Below are 20,136 nucleotides of genomic sequence, written 5' to 3'. Positions count from 1 at the left end.
CTCAAGACCCTTTCACCCTTTCTTCCAAGGCATCTCCTATTCAGGCACCAAAGTGATTTATACAAGTTCCACCTTGCTAGCTTCCCTACTCAATAAATTCCAGGTGCTCTTCCATCATCTCTAGGATCAAATACAAAATGCTATTTGACATTTACAGTCCTTCATTAAGTTTCTTCCTGCCTTTCCAGTCTTTTTCCATAATCCTTACCATGTACTTTCTTTTGGAAGATTGATTTCCTTTGGGGTATAGTTCCAAATTTCTTTTCCAAATAGCTAAATCATTTCATAGTTTCATCAAATAGTTAATTCTTTCATCCAGTTTAACTATTGTCATTTTTCTTTTGTCATCCCTACCAATGAGATGAATGCGAGGGAGGCCATCAAAATTATTCTAATTAACATTTCCCTTTGGAGCATTTTTTTTCTTATGGTTGTCAATATTTGCCAATTTCTTTTGAGCCTTTTGTATTCGTATCCTAGTTGAAGAAGATATTCATGTATATTGGGTGTCAGACCTTTGAGAGAAACTTGCTGAAAAGTTCTTCCATAATTGTTTCTTTTTAATTTTTTGAAGGATTGTTTTAATTTTATGCACAGCTAAGTCCTCATTAATATGAATAATGAGCCTAGTGAAGTGGTTGCATATATTCAAATTCTTGCTATTTTAAATTATAATTATGTAAATATGGTAATTGATTCCAGCTTAATGGTTACAGAGTTAAAATGTGAATAATTCAACCACTCATTTTCACTAATCAGCACCTACTAATAATTAAAATTGTACATTTTATCTTTTGTGATTTGATTTGTGATTGTGATTTGTGATTGTGAATTGTTTGATCATGTGTTCATCCATCTAAAAGACATAGCTTTCCTTCCTCTTAATTTGTTTATATAATTTCATACCTACTTCATATATCTATTTGGAACTTGCTTTGGTATGTTGTGTGAGATGTTGTTATAAACCTGATTTCTGCCAGTGTTCCCAGTATTTTTGAAAAGAAATGTCTTAGTATTTGGGAGTCTTAGTTTTATTTAGCAATATGCTAATTTGTTTCTGAACTTTCTGTACCTGATCTGTCCCACTGATATTAAACTTTTTTTTTTTAGCCAGTGGGGAAGTTTTGTTGATTGTTGCTTTGTAGAATAGTTTGAAATCTGATACTGATAGGCACCTTTCCTTTCCACTCCCCTAACCATTATTTCACTTGGAAATCTTGGTCTTTTATTCTTCTAGATGAATCTCATTATAATATTTTCTAGTACTTTAAAGTTTGATAATTTAATTGGCATGGCACTAAATTAGTAATTGGGATAGTAGTGTCATCTTCATAATTGTCTTAAACTACTCATTAGAAATTAATTTTTTCCAGTAACATGTTTCTGCAGAGTATTTTGTACTTGTGCATATGCAAATATGAATATATATGTGTGCGTTTGGTAGATATAATCCTGAATACTTTAATACATTGTAAAATTAATTTATTTTTTATTAATTTTGAAAAAACTTTTTCCCTCCTTTCCTGTTTTCCTCTTGTCCATTCTAAAAAGTGTTTTGCTTCTGATTACCTCCACTTTACCACCTTCCCTTGTGGCTCCTTGTCTTCTGTTATCCCTTTTTCTACTTCCTGTGGGGTAAGATAAATTTCTATAGCCAGGTGACTGTGTATATAATTACTTTGTTGAATCAGTTCTAATGAGAAAAAGATTCAAATGCTTCTTTCCACTATGTAAGGGTTCTTAATTCTTTCCAAATTGTTAACAATATTGTAGCTCTTGTATAAATCATATTTCTAAAATTTTTTCCAAAATCATTTCTTCTATCATTTGTTACAATATAGTAATATTCCATTACATTCATTTAACAATTAGTTCAGTCATTGCTCAACTGTCTTAAGACAAAGCTTCTTAAACTGTGGGTCATGACTAAACTGAATAGGGGGAAAGGGGAAGTGTGTGTGTGAGAAAATTTTGCCAACAGTAAAAAATATCAGATATTCTGCAAAGATTTAATTGTTTATGAAAAAGCAGTCATCCCATTAGTATGCAAATTTGTGTTCATCTTTAATAAATGGTAAAAATTGTATGTATACAAAGAATTATTTTAAAATAAATTTCTTTATGGTTTATTATTAGTTAATATTTGACTTTTATGTCTATTTTAGATACCTGTACCGAAGATCACATAAAAATTCCTCTGGCAAAAAGAAATCCCCTGGTGGAAAAAGTCCTTGTCTAAGACACAATGTTTCCCCTTCCCCCAATTATAAATCCATCTTTCATGACCAAAAAATCAGTTTTGCTTGTAACTAAGTGTTCCCTCACAGTATTATTCTTCCTGTTTTTCTCTGCTTCCCCCATTCCAATCCTGCTTTTTTCCTTTTTGTTTCATATAATTCTACACCAGATTGCATATGTTTGATTCTTTACCTGTTCCAGAGAAGTGAACTTTATCTCCACTTGTATACACAAGCACACAGTTATAAGAAAGAGCAAGAATCATCCCCTTCTTTCCTTTCTATAGTAATATGCTAGTCTTTTTAGGCTATCTTCCAATTTCCTCTCTTCAAACCCTTAGAACAGAAGTAGTCCACCCAAATCCTGTTTGCCTTATTTAAATTAATCTTTGTTATTCTTTGATAACATTAATGTTTTGAAGGGACACTTGTTTCTTTTTCCACAGAATGTTAATACAACAACAACATTCAATGCCTTCTATTCACTTAAACAAATTCAGCTTTTTTCCTCTGGATACTTGTGTTATAATTTCAAATTCTCATCAGTAAAACTTTGAAAGTCCCCTTATCCTAATTAAAAGCTCTTCTCTCTTCCCATCCTTGCAGGGTAAATTATTTTTGTTTTTAAAGTCTGTCTTTATTTTCAAAATAAATATGTATATCTCATTTTGCACATTAGATACATTTGGAGGTTAAGTAGTATATTTTTATCACTAATTCTCTGCAGTTCTGATTGGTCATTTCTCTAGTTTTTGAGTTTTTTTTTTTAATTGCTCATCTTCATGATCTATAAGTTGTTCAGTCCTTCTAATTATAAGTTGTTCAATCCTTCTAATTACTGCATTCTATCTTTTTATGCAAGTCTTCTCTGGTTTCTGAGAATGGCTAGTCTTTATATAGAGTTTTCAGGTTTGCCATTTGATTTCTTTTTTTAAAAATATCTTATTTTCCTCCCAGTTTCATGTAAAACAGTTTTTGACATTTCTTTTTTAAAACTTTGAATTCTAAATTCTTTCCTTTCCTCCCTCCCTCCCTTATTCTTCTTGATGAAAAGGCACATGTAAAATTTCCATAGAAGGCATGTTGTAAAAGAAAACATTGGCGCCCCCCCCAAAAAAAAAATCTCAAGAAAAATAGTTGAATTTTTTTTCCTTTTGTATCTGATTTTTCTTGTGCAGCGTGATAAGTGTGGAAATATGTTTAGGAAAATTACACATATTTAACCTACTTGCTGTTTGTTTGGTAAGGGGGAATGGGGGGAGGAAGAAAAATTTGGAACACAAGATTTTGCAGGGGTAAATGTTGAAAACTTTATTTGCATGTATTTTGAAAATAAAAAACTATTGCACAAAAAATAAAACTTAGAAAAGTGCTTCAGTCTATATTCAGACACCATCAGTTTGGGCATGGATAGCATTTTTCATCACGTCCTTCAGAATTGTGTTTGATCATTGCATTGCTGAGATTAGCAAAGTTATTCACAGTTGATTATCTTATATTATTGTTGTTACTTTGTACATAGTACATTTCACTTTGCATCAGCTCATGGAAGGCTTTCCAGGTGTTTCTGAGAGCACCCTGCTCAATAGAATTCCATTGTAATCATTTACCACAATTTGTTCAGACATTCCCCAGTTGATGGACCACCCCTCGATCCATTTCTTTGCCCTGAGAAAAGAGCTGCTATAAATATTTTTGAATATCTAGGTCTTTTTCCTTAAAAAAACAAACAAACAAAAAAAAAACAAAAACTCTTGGGATACATGTCTAGTAGCCATATTGTTAGATCAAAAGATATGCAGATTTCTTTTGATTATTACTACTGCACTTAAAGGTATGTACTATTATTATGTCCATTCTATTTATCAGAAAACTCGATTGAGGAGATTTGTAATTTGCTCTGAATCACCCAAAGAGAAAGGTTTTGAGTCAGTATTTGAACTCATTCTTCCAGAATCTTAAGTTCAGTGCCTTCCAAGCTCTATCAGTGTTCTGTCTATATGTCTCTGAAACCATTTTGCATCAACATGGTATATTCTATTCTCTGGAGAGCTTGGAATTTACTGACCTATTCTCCCAACCTATCAGAATCTTTTCACTTGTTTTCATTTTCATTTCACTAATTATTTACTATTTGGAACATTTTCTCCTATGCCTTTTTCCTGAGATTTTTTTAGGTTTAATTGTTTTACTCAAGGTTATTGTTTCAAATTTGTTGTCAACATTTTTGGTCTTATGTTAACAGATTAAGAGATAGAGTGACAGAAATTTTGTCTCATTTGGCCTGGTGGCAATTTTTTGGAAAGTTTAATTTTGATCATAATTATGTGGCTAAAAGTTCTATTCTATTGCCTCATTTTAGTATGGGAATAATTCTGCACTCTTGAAGGGTATATCAGCAGAAGACAAGCTTTGACAAGTCTAACCAAATTGGAAAGGCTTAGAGTCTGGGCAGTCAGAATGTGTTTCTGTTCTTGAAAAACCCGGCTACTTTAGAGAAACCAAAGGTTGACAGTCAAGTCACTTTTTTTGTGTGGATGGGTGAAATATCAAAGTAGCTGTTGTCACACTAAAGTAGATGTTTATAAAATGCTGTGGTAATAAAGGGAATATCCTAACCAATTAAATCATTGACCTAATTTATATGATAAACAGGAATTCTTTTAAAAGAATGTGAGGTTAGGTGACTTGGTGAAGGTCACAAAGCTAGTTAGTGTCAAATGTCTTAGGTCAGATTTGAACCCAAGTCCTCCTGACTCCAGGGCAGGTGCGTTATCCACCTAGTTGTCTTTAAAAGAATGTTATTTAAGAAATTTCATAAAAAATTTGACAAAAACTTCTGAGAAAAATAGAAAACGGTATCATAGAAACTAGTTTAGACCAATATCTTACACTGTATACTAAGATAAGGTCAAAATGGGTACATGATTTAGACATAAAGAGTGATATGATTAGCATAGTAGGAATGCAAGGAATAATTTACCTGTCAGATTTGTGGAGAAAGAAAGAATTTGACCAAATAAGAGACAGTTTCCTGAGATGTAAGATGGATAATTTTGGTCATACTAAGTTAGGTTTTTGCATAAAAGAAATCAGTGCAACTAAGATTAGAAGGAAAACAGGAAGTTGAGAAACAGTTTTATAGCAGATGTCTCTGATAAAGGCCTAATTTCTTTTTTTTTTTTTTTTTTTTTTAATAGCCTTTTATTTACAGGATATATACATGGGTAACTTTACAGCATTAACAATTTCCAAACCTCTTGTTCCAATTTTTCACCTCTTACCCCACCCCACCCCCCACCCCCTCCCCTAGATGGTAGGATGACCAGTAGATGTTAAATATATTAAAATATAAATTAGATACACAATAAGTATACCTGACCAAAACGTTATTTTGCTGTAGAAAAGAATCAGACTCTGAAATATTGTACAATTAGCTTGTGAAGGAAATCAAAATGCAGGTGTGCATAAATATAGGGATTGGGAATTCAATGTAATGGTTTTAGTCATCTCCCAGAGTTCTTTTCTGGGCATAGCTAGTTCAGTTCATTACTGCTCCATTAGAAATGATTTGGTTGATCTCGTTGCTGAGGATGGCCTGATCCATCAGAACTGGTCATCATATAGTATTGTTGTTGAAGTATATAATGATCTCCTGGTCCTGCTCATTTCACTCAGCATCAGTTCATGTAAGTCTCTCCAGGCCTTTCTGAAATTATCCTGTTGGTCATTTCTTACAGAACAGTAATATTCCATAATTTTCATATCACAATTTATTCAACCATTCTCCAACTGATGGACATCCATTCAGTTTCCAGTTTTTAGCCACTACAAGGGCTGCCACAAACATTCGTGCACATACAGGTCCCTTTCCCTTCTTTATAATCTCTTTGGGATATAATCCCAGTAGTAACACTGCTGGATCAAAGGGTATGCACAGTTTGATAACTTTTTGAGCATAGTTCCAAACTACTCTCCAAAATGGTTGGATTCGTTCACAATTCCACCAACAATGCATCAATGTCCCAGTTTTCCCGATCCCTCCAACAATCATCTTATTTTTTTTCCTGTCATCTTAGCCAATCTGACAGGTGTGTAGTGGTATCTTAGAGTTGTCTTAATTTGCATTTCTCTGATTAATAATGACTTGGAGCATCTTTTCATATGACTAGAAATAGTTTCAATTTCTTCATCTGAGAATTGTCTGTTCATATCCTTTGACCATTTTTCAATTGGAGAATGGCTTGATTTTTTTATAAATTAGAGTTAATTCTCTATATATTTTAGAAATGAGGCCTTTATCAGAACTAAAGGCCTAATTTCTTAAGTATATACAAAAGTGAGTCAAATGTATTAAGAGTATATTATTCTCCATTTGATAAATGATCAAACAGACATTTCCAGGTGAAGAAATCAAAGCTATCTATAATTAAATGAAAAAAATATGTAAATCATTATTGATTAGAGAAATGCAAATTAAAACAACTCTGAAGTACTACTTCACACTTAACAGATTGACTAATATAACAAAAAATCATGATAAATATTGGAGAAGATGTGGGAAAATTGAGACGCTAATGCACTGTTGAAGTTGTGAATAATATAACCCTTCTGGAGAGCAATTTTGAACTATGTCAAAGGCCAAACTGTTAATATCCTTGGTATAGGAATACCACTACTATAAGTTTATATCTCAAAAAGATATTAAAAAAATGGAAAAGGATCCATATGTATAAAAAATATTTGTAGCAGCTCTTTTTGTAGTGGCAAAGAATTGGAAATTGAGGGAATGGCTATCAATTGGACAATGGCTGAGGAAGATGTGGTATATGAATGGAATGTAAGGGAGTATAGCATTTTGTGCATTTATGATAAGTAGGCTGATTTGAGAAAAACCAAGAAACTGATGCAAAGTGAAGCAAATAGTACCAGGAGAACATTTTACACAGTAGCAGTCACAGTGGATGAGGATCAGCTAAGAATGACTTGAATCTTTTCAGCAATACAGTGTATCCAAAATAATTACAAAAGCCTCTTGAAAAATGCTATCCACACCCAGAGAAAGAACTGATGAAATTTGAATGCAGATCGAACCATACCATTTTCATTTTTTTTTTTTTTTTGGTTGTTTCTTCTTTTACAACATGACTAGTATATAAATGTTTTACATGATTGCACATATATAATTTATATCAAATAACTTGTCCTTTTGAGGGAGGAAGGAAATTTGAAACTCAATATTTTATTTTTAAATGAATAATTGTACGTGAAACTGGAAAAAATAAAATACTATTTAAAAGAAAAAAATTTTGAAAGTTTATAATTTGAATGAGACTGATAAATGAAACACTAAAGAAAGGCTCAGTTCATATTTTAATTAGTTTAACTTCTATTTCTAGCAAAATTACTTGTCCTTTGTACCTCATCTATAAAAGAGAAGGTAGGAAGGGAAATGACTGAAGTATAAGGAAAACAAGTGGGGGAAAAAGGAGATAAGCAAAAGACCTGGAAAAGCATATACTGATTTCACATTGATTTGTTATATACCTTGAAGCATTTATTTCAATTTATTTTCATTTCAGCTTTGGCTAGATCACAGTTCAAGAAAGATGGAGGATTTAAAAATAATTGGAGCTTCGATGATGCAGAAGAAAGTGAAGGAGATGCAGAAAAAGAGTAAGGATATTTTTCTTTTTTTCTTCTATTTTAATAATAGCTTTTCATTTTTTCCAACTACATGCAAAGACAGTTTTTAATTATTCACCTTCGCAAAACCTTGTTCTAAATTCTCTCTTTCTTTCCCCTACCCTTGCTCTCCCTAGAAAGCAAGCAATCCAATAGAGGTTAAATAGGTGCAATTTTTCTAAACATATTTTCATATTTGTTATGCTGCACAAGAAAAATCAGATTCAAAGGGGAAAAAGAAAACAAGAAGGGGGGAAGCTAACAAACAACAATGGTGAAAATACTATGGTTTGATTTACATTCTGTCTCCAAGTTCTCTCTGGATGCAAATGGCTCTTTTTAACACAATTCTATTGGAATTGCTTTGAATCAACACATTGTTGAATGAATTTTTTCTTAGTTTTTTTGAAAGATGAATTTTTTGAAATCTAATTTTGAGGACTTTTTCCTATTAGATGCCCCTCAAAAATGGTTTCCTTTGATTAAAAATAAAATTCATCAGACGTGTCCTACTTATAAAACAACTTCCATTTTTATAATAAGAGATTGTGCTTTTGGAACCTTTTATGTTGGACATGGAGGGTGAGGAAGTTGTAAGTAATGACTAAAATACCAAACCAAAAAAAAATAATAAAAAGAAGGAAAAAGAACTTCAATGAATTTTTTAATGCACAGAAGAGAACTGAAGTTCAAAAGAAAATCTGGGCAGTTTTATTAATATTGCATGCAATAGTTATTTTAAAATTATAAGTAGCAGAAATTTGCAGTTTTCACATAACATTCTCTTCTTTTTATATTGAATTTCTCATGTGAAAAAGTTACTCAAACACATTGTCTTTTATTGCATTTTCATTTTAGATCTTTGCTTTCACTAATAAGGATTAGTCTAAAGTTAAGCCTCAATTGAGGAATCTTGAATTAAAAGTTTTTCAGTTTATTCTAAGGCCAATTTTGTTTTTATAAGTTATTTTTAATGCTAAAGTTATGTGAAGAAATGTTTCTTTTAAGCACATGAAGGAGAAAGCATCTTTTGGGGTTTGTTGTTACTAAGAGTCCCATTTCAAAAAAGATTTTTTTTTTTACATAAGGTAATATCTTTTCATATATATGGCAATTTTAGTAGCAACAGGATCACAAAAACAATTGTGAGAGAAATACTGAGTTAAGGATCTGTAGAGAAAAGATACTAAAATGACCAAAGTAACCATTTCTCATCATTTAATTTTTGACTATGACTGAGTATTTTAAGATTGATATCTGAGGAATCCTCATACCTAGAATTGTTTGGTTACTAGCAGAAAACTGTATGTTATTTCATGAAGATTTTGATTTCTTAACCATGAGCTGGAAGTAAGTCATTTTGCAGCAGAGATTTTAACCTTTGAGCAGTAGAATGAGAAATATTTTAGGAAGTCGTGTAAAAACCTCATTTTATTAAACTATCATTTAAACAGAGTATACAGATGGAATATTGTCTTACCTGTGGTCACATCTGACATTAGTCAAGTCACTTTGCCTCTTTTGGAAATTCATTTTACTTGCCATGTCATTTGAAGTATTTGAACTAGATGAACTCTAGGAGGCTTTTCATCTATAGGTCCTAATAGTCATATACAGTATTTTTGGACAGGCTTCTTTTACCAGAATGATCTAATTATTAAGAGACAATTCACACCAGGAATTTGTTAGAAAAAATTTTCACATTCAGATAAATCTTCTATGCTCTGTGGTGGAACAAAGCTTTGCTTGTAGATTGAGAGCTCTGTGACACTGGTCATTTCACTTTTCCTCCCTTATTTTACTCCTAAAATGAGTGGATTGGAGAAGATAGCCTTTGAAGGTCCCTTTCAGCTCCATCCAAGTCTGTGACTAACTCTGATGCCTTTCTGCAGTGTGGTAGACTTGGAGATACTGCCTATGGCTCATGGTTTCTGCTTGAGAACTAGCCCAACTAGTGACAGGAGATGATAATTATCAGTAATCTGACCTCTTAGTGATTATTTGACTATTTTGACTGTAGCAAGTCCTGAAGCAAATAAAAATTTTATAATGACCCTCCGTCCTAATCATTTCTCTACTCATTCATTATATAGTGGCAGTGACATAAAAAGGGAGAATGGGTGCTAAGACTTGCACTTTTTAAATGTCTATACACATATACTCTTAATACTCTAAATTTGAAATTTTAGAATCAAAAAAATCTGGGCTCATATTCTGCTTTTGATGCTTAGCTCTGTGACTTTGGGCATTTAAAACCATTCTGATCCCCGTTTTCTTCATCACCTGCAGGCTCTGAATTATGTGCCTCTCAAGGCTTCTTGGTATACTTCCAAAAGTATACCATACTTTTAGGTATATGATATCACATGATTTTTCAACCTTCTTATAGAGATAATGGTAGAATAACTGTTTCTTCATATTAACCTTTACTTTTTTTGCTATAAGTGAGAACAAAACAATGGTGCAGCTAAATGGAAAAATGGTCCACAGGTTCATCTTGGAGAGGAGATCAGGATGTTGCATAAAGAAATAAAAAGAAACTTCCATTGAATGGGACACATACTTTATTGCCCAAGGAATCCACAGCAAATACAGACAACTTAGGGAAGAATGGGGAAAACTATATTGCAGAACATAGTTTAGGAATAAGACATGAAGTTCTAAAGAACAGTAGATAGCAGAGAAGTGTCACGCTAATCTAACATTGATACTATAAAACAGTGATCAGGAGGTGCAGGAAATGGTGATCAAAAAAAAAAATTTTCATTCCCCCAAAATATCATTTGTATTTTATATATTAGAAATAACTGATGGCTTATGTGGGAGTTTATATTTGAATCAACTGCCAGGGTTGTAATTTATAGCATTGATTTGTTAGATCAAAAACCAACATAGTACAATATGAAGACCACTGGCTCTAGAATCAAAGGACACAGAGTCAGATTCTATTTGTCAACAGTATCCTATAATTTGACATATATAGTTACAGATGCAATACAGATTAAGATATAATTATACTCACTGGAAACAGCCATTTGGATAAGAATTAAAGCAAAAAAGTAAAAATTTGGCATCTATCTGATGATAAGGGGAAATGCAACATGGGATTTATGGGATCTGAGATAGGCCTTGAAGAAAAAAATGGGAGTTCTGATAGGTAGAAATGTTCCGAAGAAATTTCTAGGCATTATTGTAGATGAGTAGATTAGATCCAGGGGAATACTGTGAAATTAGAAAGGTAGTGGATAACTGGATCATGAAAGGCCTTGAATAACAAACAGGAGTTCTTTATTGGATATATGATGGGTTAGTCAGTAACCTACTAAACATTTGAGGTTTTTCATCAGGGAAATGAGAGGACTTAGACCCATTGTTCTTTTTTTTTTATAAATAGCTTTTTATTTACAAGTTATACATGGGTAATTTTCAGCATTGACAATTAATTGCCAAACCTTTTGTTCCAATTTTTCCCCTTCTTCCCCTCACCCCCTCCCCTAGATGGCAGGATGACTAGTAGATGTTAAATATATTAAAGTATAAATTAAACACAAAATAAGTATACATGACCAAACCGTTATTTCTGAAATATTGTACAATTAGCCTGTGTAAGAAATCCAAAATGGCAGCAGGCAAAAATATAGGGATTGGGAATTCAATGTAATGGTTTTTAGTCATCTCCCAGAGTTCTTTCACCGGGTATAGCTGGTTCAGTTTATTACTGCTCCATTGGAACTGATTTGGTTCATCTCATTGCTGAAGATGGCCAGGTCCATCAGAATTGATCATCATATAGTATTGTTGTTGAAGTATATAATGATCTCCTGGCCCTGCTCGTTTCACTCAGCATTAGTTCATGTAAGTCTCTCCAGGCCTTTCTGAAATCATCCTGTTGGTCATTTCTTATTGAACAATAATATTCCACAATATTTATATACCACAATTTATTCAGCCATTCTCCAGTTGATGGGCATCTACTCAGTTTCCAGTTTCTGGCCACTACAAAGAGGGCTCCCACAAACATCATGCACATACAGGTCCCTTTCCCGTCTTTATGATCTCTTTGGGGTATAAACCCAGTAGCAGCACTGCTGGATCAAAGGGTATGCACAGTTTGATAACTTTTTGAGCATAGTTCTCCAGAATGGTTGGATGTATTCACAATTCCACTAACAATGTATACTAATAAATGTCCCTGTTTTCCCACATCCCCTCCAACATTCTGCATTATCTTTCCGTCATTTTAGCCAGTCTGACAGGTGTGTACTGGTATCTTAGTTGTCTTAATTTGCATTTCTCTGATTAATAGTGACTTGGAGCATCTTTTCATATGGCTAGAAATAGTTTCAATTTCTTCGTTTGAGAATTGTCTGTTCATATCCTTTGACCATATATCAATTGGAGAATGGCTTGATTTCTTATAGAGTCAATTCTCTATATATTTTGGAAATGAGTCCTTTATCAGAACCTTTGACTATAAAAATATTTTTCAGTTTATTGCTTCCCTTCTAATTTTGTCTGCATTAGTTTTGTTTGTACAAAAAGTTTTCAATTTGACGTAATAAAAATTTTCTATTTTGTGATCAGTAATGATCTCTAGTTCTTCTTTAGACCCATTGTTCTTTGATACTGGCTTCCATGCCTATTCCTCAGGTACTTCATGTCCCTGTTCTGGACATTTTCACTAGCTTTTCTCCATGCCTAGAAAGCATTCCCTCTTCACTACAGACATTTTTTCATTTCCCAACTAGCTCTATGTTCATTTTGAACATCTTTGCACTAGTTTTGTGAAGACAGTCTTTCAAAATTTTTCATCCCCATTACAGAATATAGTGCCTGATGCATAATAGTTGCTTAATAAATATTGATTGAATTAATGAGGACATATAAAGGATATGTTGATTAAAACATAAGTATGTTGTCACTTTTGAGGTTGTATAATGTAAGCAAAAGTAAAACTATTTCCCAGTATAAAAATTACCAACCAAACAGTAAACATCTACTACAAAGGTAACAAACAAGCCAGCATCTGACCCATGACACTCACCTACAATCAAACCAGAATAAAATGTAATTGGGAAATAATTAAAAATACAGTAAAACAGAAATAATATTAATATGTAGTTTTCTGAGTCAATGCAGCTCCCAAGTATGCTTGTTTATGGTTTAAGGGCCCCTCTTTTGTTTGAATTTGATGCTACTGATCTATTTATTACATGCTAGACTGTGCTAAGTGCTGGAGCTGACTACTGTTACCCTATTGCTACCTCTTCTTCTTTCTTGCTTTTTTTTTTTCCTCCCCTTTCTCATCTCTAAAGTTGATCTAGCACTAGAAAGTAGGTGCTGTTATCCTTACTTTATAGAGGAGGAAACTGAGGCAGACATGATTTATCTAGAGTTACACAGCTTTAAGTATTTAAATCAGTATTTGGGATCAGATTTGAATTCTGGTTTTCCCGACTCCAATCTAGTATCCTATCCATTGCACTGTTTAGTTTCCTATAAATTCAAATAAATAATAAAAAATAAACATAAATAGTTCTTGATCTTAAGTGCTTTAAAAAAAAAAAAGGTTTTATTCCATTGACAAAATTTTATTTGATCACTCCTAGATCCTTCTTCCCATTTCATCACCAGAAAAATAGAAAAATGAAACTTTGGTAACAAATACATATAAACAAAACAGATGCTCATATTAGCAATATTAAAAATATATATCTTATTCTGTGTTTTGACTATATCACCTCTCTGTTAGGAGATAAATATCATATTTCATAATCAGTCCTTTGGAAATGATTGTTGGTCATTGTTATCTTCTAACATTTTGAAGTTCCGGAGAACTTCAATTGTTTTTACATTGTTATTCTGTATCCATTACTTTATCAGTATTATGTTGTATTCTTACGCCATGATTGTTCAATCATTGGGCATTCACTTAATTTCTGATTCTTTATCATTTAAATTTTAAAGTACTTGCCATATTTTTATACATACAGGCTTTTCTTTTGAACACTTTGAGGGTTAGGTCTGTCAGTGGCATTGACAGGTCAAAGAATATTCACAATATAGTAGTAAATTTTAGGGCATAGTTTCAAATTTATTTAATGCCTATACCAATGCACAGCTCCATGAAAAATATATTAATATGCCTTTTTTCCCAAAAGGGGTTTGCATTATAATCAAGGAGACAAGATATACTTAAAAATTGATGAATTGAGGTACATTCAGAGTTGATACAAAATAACCATAGAAGAGAAGGTACCATAACTAGCTGGGGACATTTGGGAGAGTTTCCTCCTGAAAGTGGTATTTGAGTTGAATCTTTAACTAAGAGAGTGATTCTGAGATGAGAAGTAATATTGTTGTTGACATTAAGAACAATATGTAGGTTAATATTACAGCCATGGATTATGTGGAACAAATAACAAATAAAAATACTAGAAAGACTAGAGAAAGCCAAAATGTGGAAAGTTAATTTTTTTAAAAATTAATTTTTCTTGATAATCTTTAACTTTACCAGAATTTCTCCCATTCTTCTTCTCTTTCTCCCTTTCCAGAGAGCTACTCTATTTATTTAAAAAAAAAAAGTTTTATTGATGTCTTCTGGTTTTTATAGCATCATGATTATCCCCAGTATCTTTTCTTTAAGTCCTATCCTGCGATAGATAGTGGGGGATTTTTTAATTGAGGAAGAGTCAATCCAATTGATTAATTCATAGGAAAAGCCCTCCCAAATCTTTCTGCCAAGGGAAAGTCAGGAACTATATGAGCAAAACTACAAAATACTTTACACACAAATAAAGTCAGATCTAAAGAATTGGAAAAATATCAAGTGTTCTTAGATCGAGCGAATATAATAAAGATGATAACATTACCTAATCTATTTATTTAGTGCTATACCAGTCAAGCTCCCAAGAAACTTTTACTGACCTAGAAAAAATAACAACAAAATTCATCTGGAAGAACAAAAGGTCAAGAATTTTAAGGGAAATAATGAAAAAAAAAAATCAAATGAAGGTGGCCTAACTGTACCAGATCTAAAATTATATTATAAAGCAGCAGTCATCAAAACCATTTGGTACTGGCTAAGAAAGAGTAGTTGATCAGTGGAATAAGTTAGATTCCCAGAACAAAATAGTCAATAACTATAGCAATCTAGTTTGACAAACCCAAAGACCCCAGCTTATAAGAATTCACTACTTGACAAAAACTGCTGGGAAAATTGGAAACTAGTATGGAAGAAATTAGAGCTCGACCCATACCTAACTCTACATAACAATATAAGATCTAAATGGGTCCATGATTTAGACAAAGAGTGATGCTATAAGCAAATTAAGAGGAACATAGGATAGTTCGCCTCTCAGATCTATGGAGAAGGAAGGAATTTGTGTCCAAAGAAGAACTGCAACTCATATTTGAATGCCAGATAGATAATGTTGATTATATTAAGTTAAAAAGTTTTTGTACAGACAAAACTAATGGAGACGAGATCAGACAGGAAGCAATAAATTGGGAAATCATTTTTACATTTAAGGGTTCTGATAAAGGGCTCGTTTCTACAATGTATAGAGAATTGACTCAAATTTATAAAAATATAACCCATTCTCCAATTGATAAAGGTCAAAGGATATGAATAAACAATTTTCAGATGAAGAAATTGAAACTATTTCTAGTCATATGAAAAGGTGCTCCAAATCATTATTGGTCAGAGAAGTTTTTTTTTTTTTTAATGGCTTTTTATTTACAAGTTATATGCATGGGTAATTTTTCAGCATTGACAATTGCAAAATCTTTTGTTCCAGTTTTTCCCCTCCTTCCCCCCACCCCTTCCCCCAGATGGCAGGTTGACCAACACATGTTCAATATGTTAAAGTATATGTTACATTTTATACAAAGTCCATAAAAAGAATCTGACTTTGAAATAGTGTACAATGAACCTGTGAAGGAAATAAAAAATGCAGGCAGACAAAAATAGAGGGATTGGGAATTCTACATAGTGGTTCTTAATCATCTCCCAGAGTTCTTTGCTGAGTGTAACTAGTTCAATTTGTTACTGCTCTATTAGAACTGATTTGGTTCATCTCATCACTGAAGAGGGCCATGTTGGTCAGAATTGATCCTCATATAGTATTGTTGTTCAAGTATATAATGATCTCCTGGTCCTGCTCATTTCACTCAGCATCAACTAATGTAAATCTCTCCAGGCCTTTCTGAAATCATCCTGCTGGTCATTTCTTACAGAACAATAATATTCCATAACATTCATATACCACAATTTGTTCAGCCATTCTCAATTGATGGGCATCCATTCTGTTTCCAGTTTCTGGCCACTACAAAGAGGGCTGCCCTAAACATTCTTGTACATACAGGTCCCTTTCCCTTCCTTAAAATTGCTTTGGGATATAAGCCTAGTAGTAACACTGCTGGATCAAAGGGTATGCACAGTTTGATAACTTTTTGAGCATAGTTCCAAATATCTCTCCAGAATGGCTGGGTGTGTTCACAATCCCACTAACAATGTATCAGTGTCCCAGTTTTCCCACATTTGTCATTATCATTTCCTATCAGATTTCTCTGATCAGAGAAATGCAAATTAAGACAACTCTGAGATAGCACTACACACCTGTCAGATTGGCTAGAATGACAGGAAAAGATAATGCAGAATGTGGGAAAACTGGGACATTTTTGTTTTCCTTCTCAATTTTTTTTTCTAAATCTGAGTTTTCTTATGCAGCAAGGTAACTGTATAAATATGTATACATATATTGGATCTAACATTATTTTGATATTTTTAATATGTATTGGAGTATCTGCCATCTGGGGGGAGGTGGGGGGAAAAAGGGGAAAATTTGGAAAAGAAGGTTTTGCAAGGGTCAATGTTGAAAAATTACCCATGCATATGTTTTGTAAATAAAGGCTATAATAACAATAATAATAAAAGATAATTTGCCAGCTTTAAAAAAGCCCCTCAAAATTGAATAGCAATTGGGACCTCCCACCTCCACAAAAGGAGAGTGAATTGGAAGAGTATCTTCTCATCTCTTCATTCAAGTTTGCACTATCTTTATAATTTTGTTAAATTAATCTTAGATAGTGGGGATATTCTTTTCATTTAAATTGTTTATATTTTACTCCTTTGATAAAACTATTAATTTTTTCAACTAGCTCTTTAATTTGACTCTCTAGTATTTTCCAAATATGATATATATCATTTGCAAAAAGTTTTACCTACCTCAACTGCCCATTTTGATTCCTTAAATTTCTTTTTCTTCTCTTGTTGCTATTGCTAGTATTTATAATGTAATATTGTATATTTGTGATAATGGGCATCCTTGTTTCACTTGTAATCCTAGTGGGAAAACTTACAGCTTATCCCTATTATAGGTAATATTTGCTGATGGTTCACATATCATTTGCTACAGCACATGGTCTTTTACATTCATGTGGAACAATTTGTTGAGCCATTTCCCAATTAGTGAACATGTATTTTGTTTCTTATTCTTTACTATCACATAAAATGCCACTATAACTATCTTGGTGTATGTGGGGGATTTCTTGTTTGGAATTTGAATGGAGTGTAAACTCAGTAATGGAATATGTTGTTCAAATATATAGATATTTCATATAATTTACATAATTGTAAATTGCTTTCCAAAATATATTTCAGAGCCCCATTAAAAGTGTTTTCCCATCTTTCTGTAACCTCTCCAACTTTGGCTATTGTCATTTTTTGTTATCTTTGGTAATTTGAGTTGAACTGTCAGGGTTGTTTTGATTTGATTTTTCTCTTATTATGAGTGACTAGTATAGTATTCTTTCATGTGATTGTGATATATAGAAATTATGATAATTTATATGAGCTTATTTTGCTAAAGTCTCTTAAGAATTGTTCATGTGTTTTTTATCTTTTTGGAAATGGTTGTTGTGTTTATCTCTTTGTGACTCTCAGTGTAATTTATATGGTTTAGATACTGAATCTGTATCAAAGAACTTTTATTAATTTCATGTAATCGAAGCTTTCCTTTATATAGTTGATTTGAGTATAATAAGCAGAACAATTGCTATTCATAGTTATTCGTTGAACAGTATTGCTAATACTGACATGATTCTGCTCATTTCACTCTTCATTTTTTCATGTAATTACAGATTTTTCTAAAATCATTTTGCTCTTTATTTCCTACAGCACATTGATCTTTAATATTTAATTTAATACTTAAGGCTAATGTCTTGTGGAATATGATGTGAGAAGTTGGTTTAAACATAATTTCTGTCATAATACTTTTTCCCCCCAGCATTCTTTAAAAAATCATATGCTTTTTTTTTTTTTTTTTTTTGACCTCCTAAATGATTTATATTTTTTGAGGCAGTTTTAGATAAATAAAGTACCCAGGTGCTAGGTTGTGAGGAAGTAGTTTGCAATATGAAAAACTCCCCATAAGACATTATCAAAGTCACAAAGGATACCATTTATTAATACGAAACAGTTAATGAGCTAAATCAAATATAATTAAGGCCTAATCATATATAATTAAACAGGATGTTTCTTGTTAGAGAGAAGGAGGGAGCAGAAAGTAAGGGTGGGATGGAGACTAGGGAGTTAGGGAGGAACCAGGGAGGGGCTTAATTAAGAACATTGCGTTATGCCTGTGAAACCTGGGTAGTATACCAGTGTCATGTCAGGAAACAGGACTATTGAGATTTCTACCATCATTATGTTACAGTCTATGTCTTGCAATTGAATTAATGTATTTCATGACTTTGTACAGTTAAGCATTTGGACAATTTATTACTAATATTAGTTGACTCTTCCTTTCAGTTTAATGCAGTTTCTTTTTTATCTCCTCTTCCCTTTTATTTTTGAATTTTGTTTTTGCTTTGTCAGAATGATTATAACTATGGCATTTTTTAAAAGATTTACTTCATAGTAAGTATTTTTCCATCCCTTCAATTTTATGTATGTATTTTTTAAAATGTGTTTTTGGTAAGCAGCAGTAGAGTAGGGTTTTGTTTTTTCATCTAATCTTGTCACTTTTTCATTTCATTGGATTAATTTATTCACCTTTAAAGTTATGTTAGGTTTGAATTTTCCTCTTTATTTCTAATGATATATATTTTTTCCTTCTTTTCACTGTAAATACAATATTGGGTCTATACAGGTACTTTGATCCTTTGGCCTGTACCATTAACTTTCTTCCAGTCACCTCCTTACCACCCTCACTTATTTGTTATCCCTTACTCTTTTTTATCATTCTTCTTCCTTTCTCCTTTCCCCTCTCAATTAAAATAGATTTTCTCTTTAACTAGTCCTGTTAATTAGTTTAAGTTTTTTGGTATCTATTTCCAGAGAAGATTGTTTTCATTTTCTTCATTATCCAGCTTCTTTTAAAACTTAATTCTCTGGTCAAGACTCTTATAAATATCTGGCTTCTGTTTTCTGTATTCCGCATGGAATCAGAATCTCCTAGGTATTTATTTTGTCCTCTCTCTTAAGTGGTTTCTGCCTCTGCCTTATAAAGTTTGCCCCATTGATTCTCCTTTTCCACTGTACTTCACTTCTAGAACAAAGATAATTCTTGCTTGTAACTGGACACTGTACCTTGGTAGAACCTCTTCTCTTCCACTCTGACCCTTATTATAAAGGCCAAGTATAGATCAGAAATCTCTGACCTTCTTCTCTCTCTCCCCCCCCCCTTGCCTTTTTTTTCCCCCACCTCAGAATTTCCTCCCTGTGTCTTTGTCTTCTCACTCCACTAAAGTCAGTTGCTCCCAGGAATTCCATCACAGTTTCAAGCACCAATCAGAAATCAACCTCCTTTACCGTTTGTTGTTGTTATGCAGTCATTTCTGTTGTGTTTCACTCTCCATTACTCCATGGGTTGGTTTGTTTGTGTTTTTTTTTTTTTTTTTTTACTTAACCACTTGACATAAATTTTTTTTTTAATTTTCTGTTAAAAAAAAAAAAAGACAAAAAAGGAAAATAAAAGAAGAACATTGTCATATGCCCAGCAAAACATCAGGGAGGAGTCATAATATATAACAAATTACCAGTTCAAGAAAGGATATATGAGAGAAATTATATTCATGAGTGTTCATCTTTTTCTCTGCTTCTTTGTGTTATTTTTTTGTACTGTGCTATGCATTTTTTTTTTAACTTTCCCCCTTTAATTCCCCTCCCCCTTTCCTTAAGTAGGCTATAGTTAAGCACAGACATATGTGT

At 32.6% G+C, this 20,136-nt stretch overlaps 1 protein-coding gene across 4 annotated transcripts in view; it reads left to right on the top strand.

Annotated features, from left to right (window-relative positions):
- SENP6 (SUMO specific peptidase 6) overlaps window positions 1–20,136 on the top strand; it is a 132,158-nt gene that overhangs the window by 12,253 nt on the left and 99,769 nt on the right. For all 4 annotated transcript variants that reach the window (XM_012549168.3, XM_012549166.3, XM_012549167.3 and 1 more), the window contains exon 2: window positions 7,820–7,913. In XM_012549168.3, coding sequence (XP_012404622.1) covers window positions 7,820–7,913 — 94 coding nt within the window. The remainder of the gene's footprint in view (window positions 1–7,819; window positions 7,914–20,136) is intronic.

The sequence above is a fragment of the Sarcophilus harrisii genome, chromosome 4 (assembly GCF_902635505.1).
Source record: "Sarcophilus harrisii chromosome 4, mSarHar1.11, whole genome shotgun sequence".
Lineage (NCBI taxonomy): Eukaryota > Metazoa > Chordata > Mammalia > Dasyuromorphia > Dasyuridae > Sarcophilus > Sarcophilus harrisii.
Note: the sequence above shows the minus strand (reverse complement) of the source record. Positions and strands in the feature narration are given on the sequence as shown.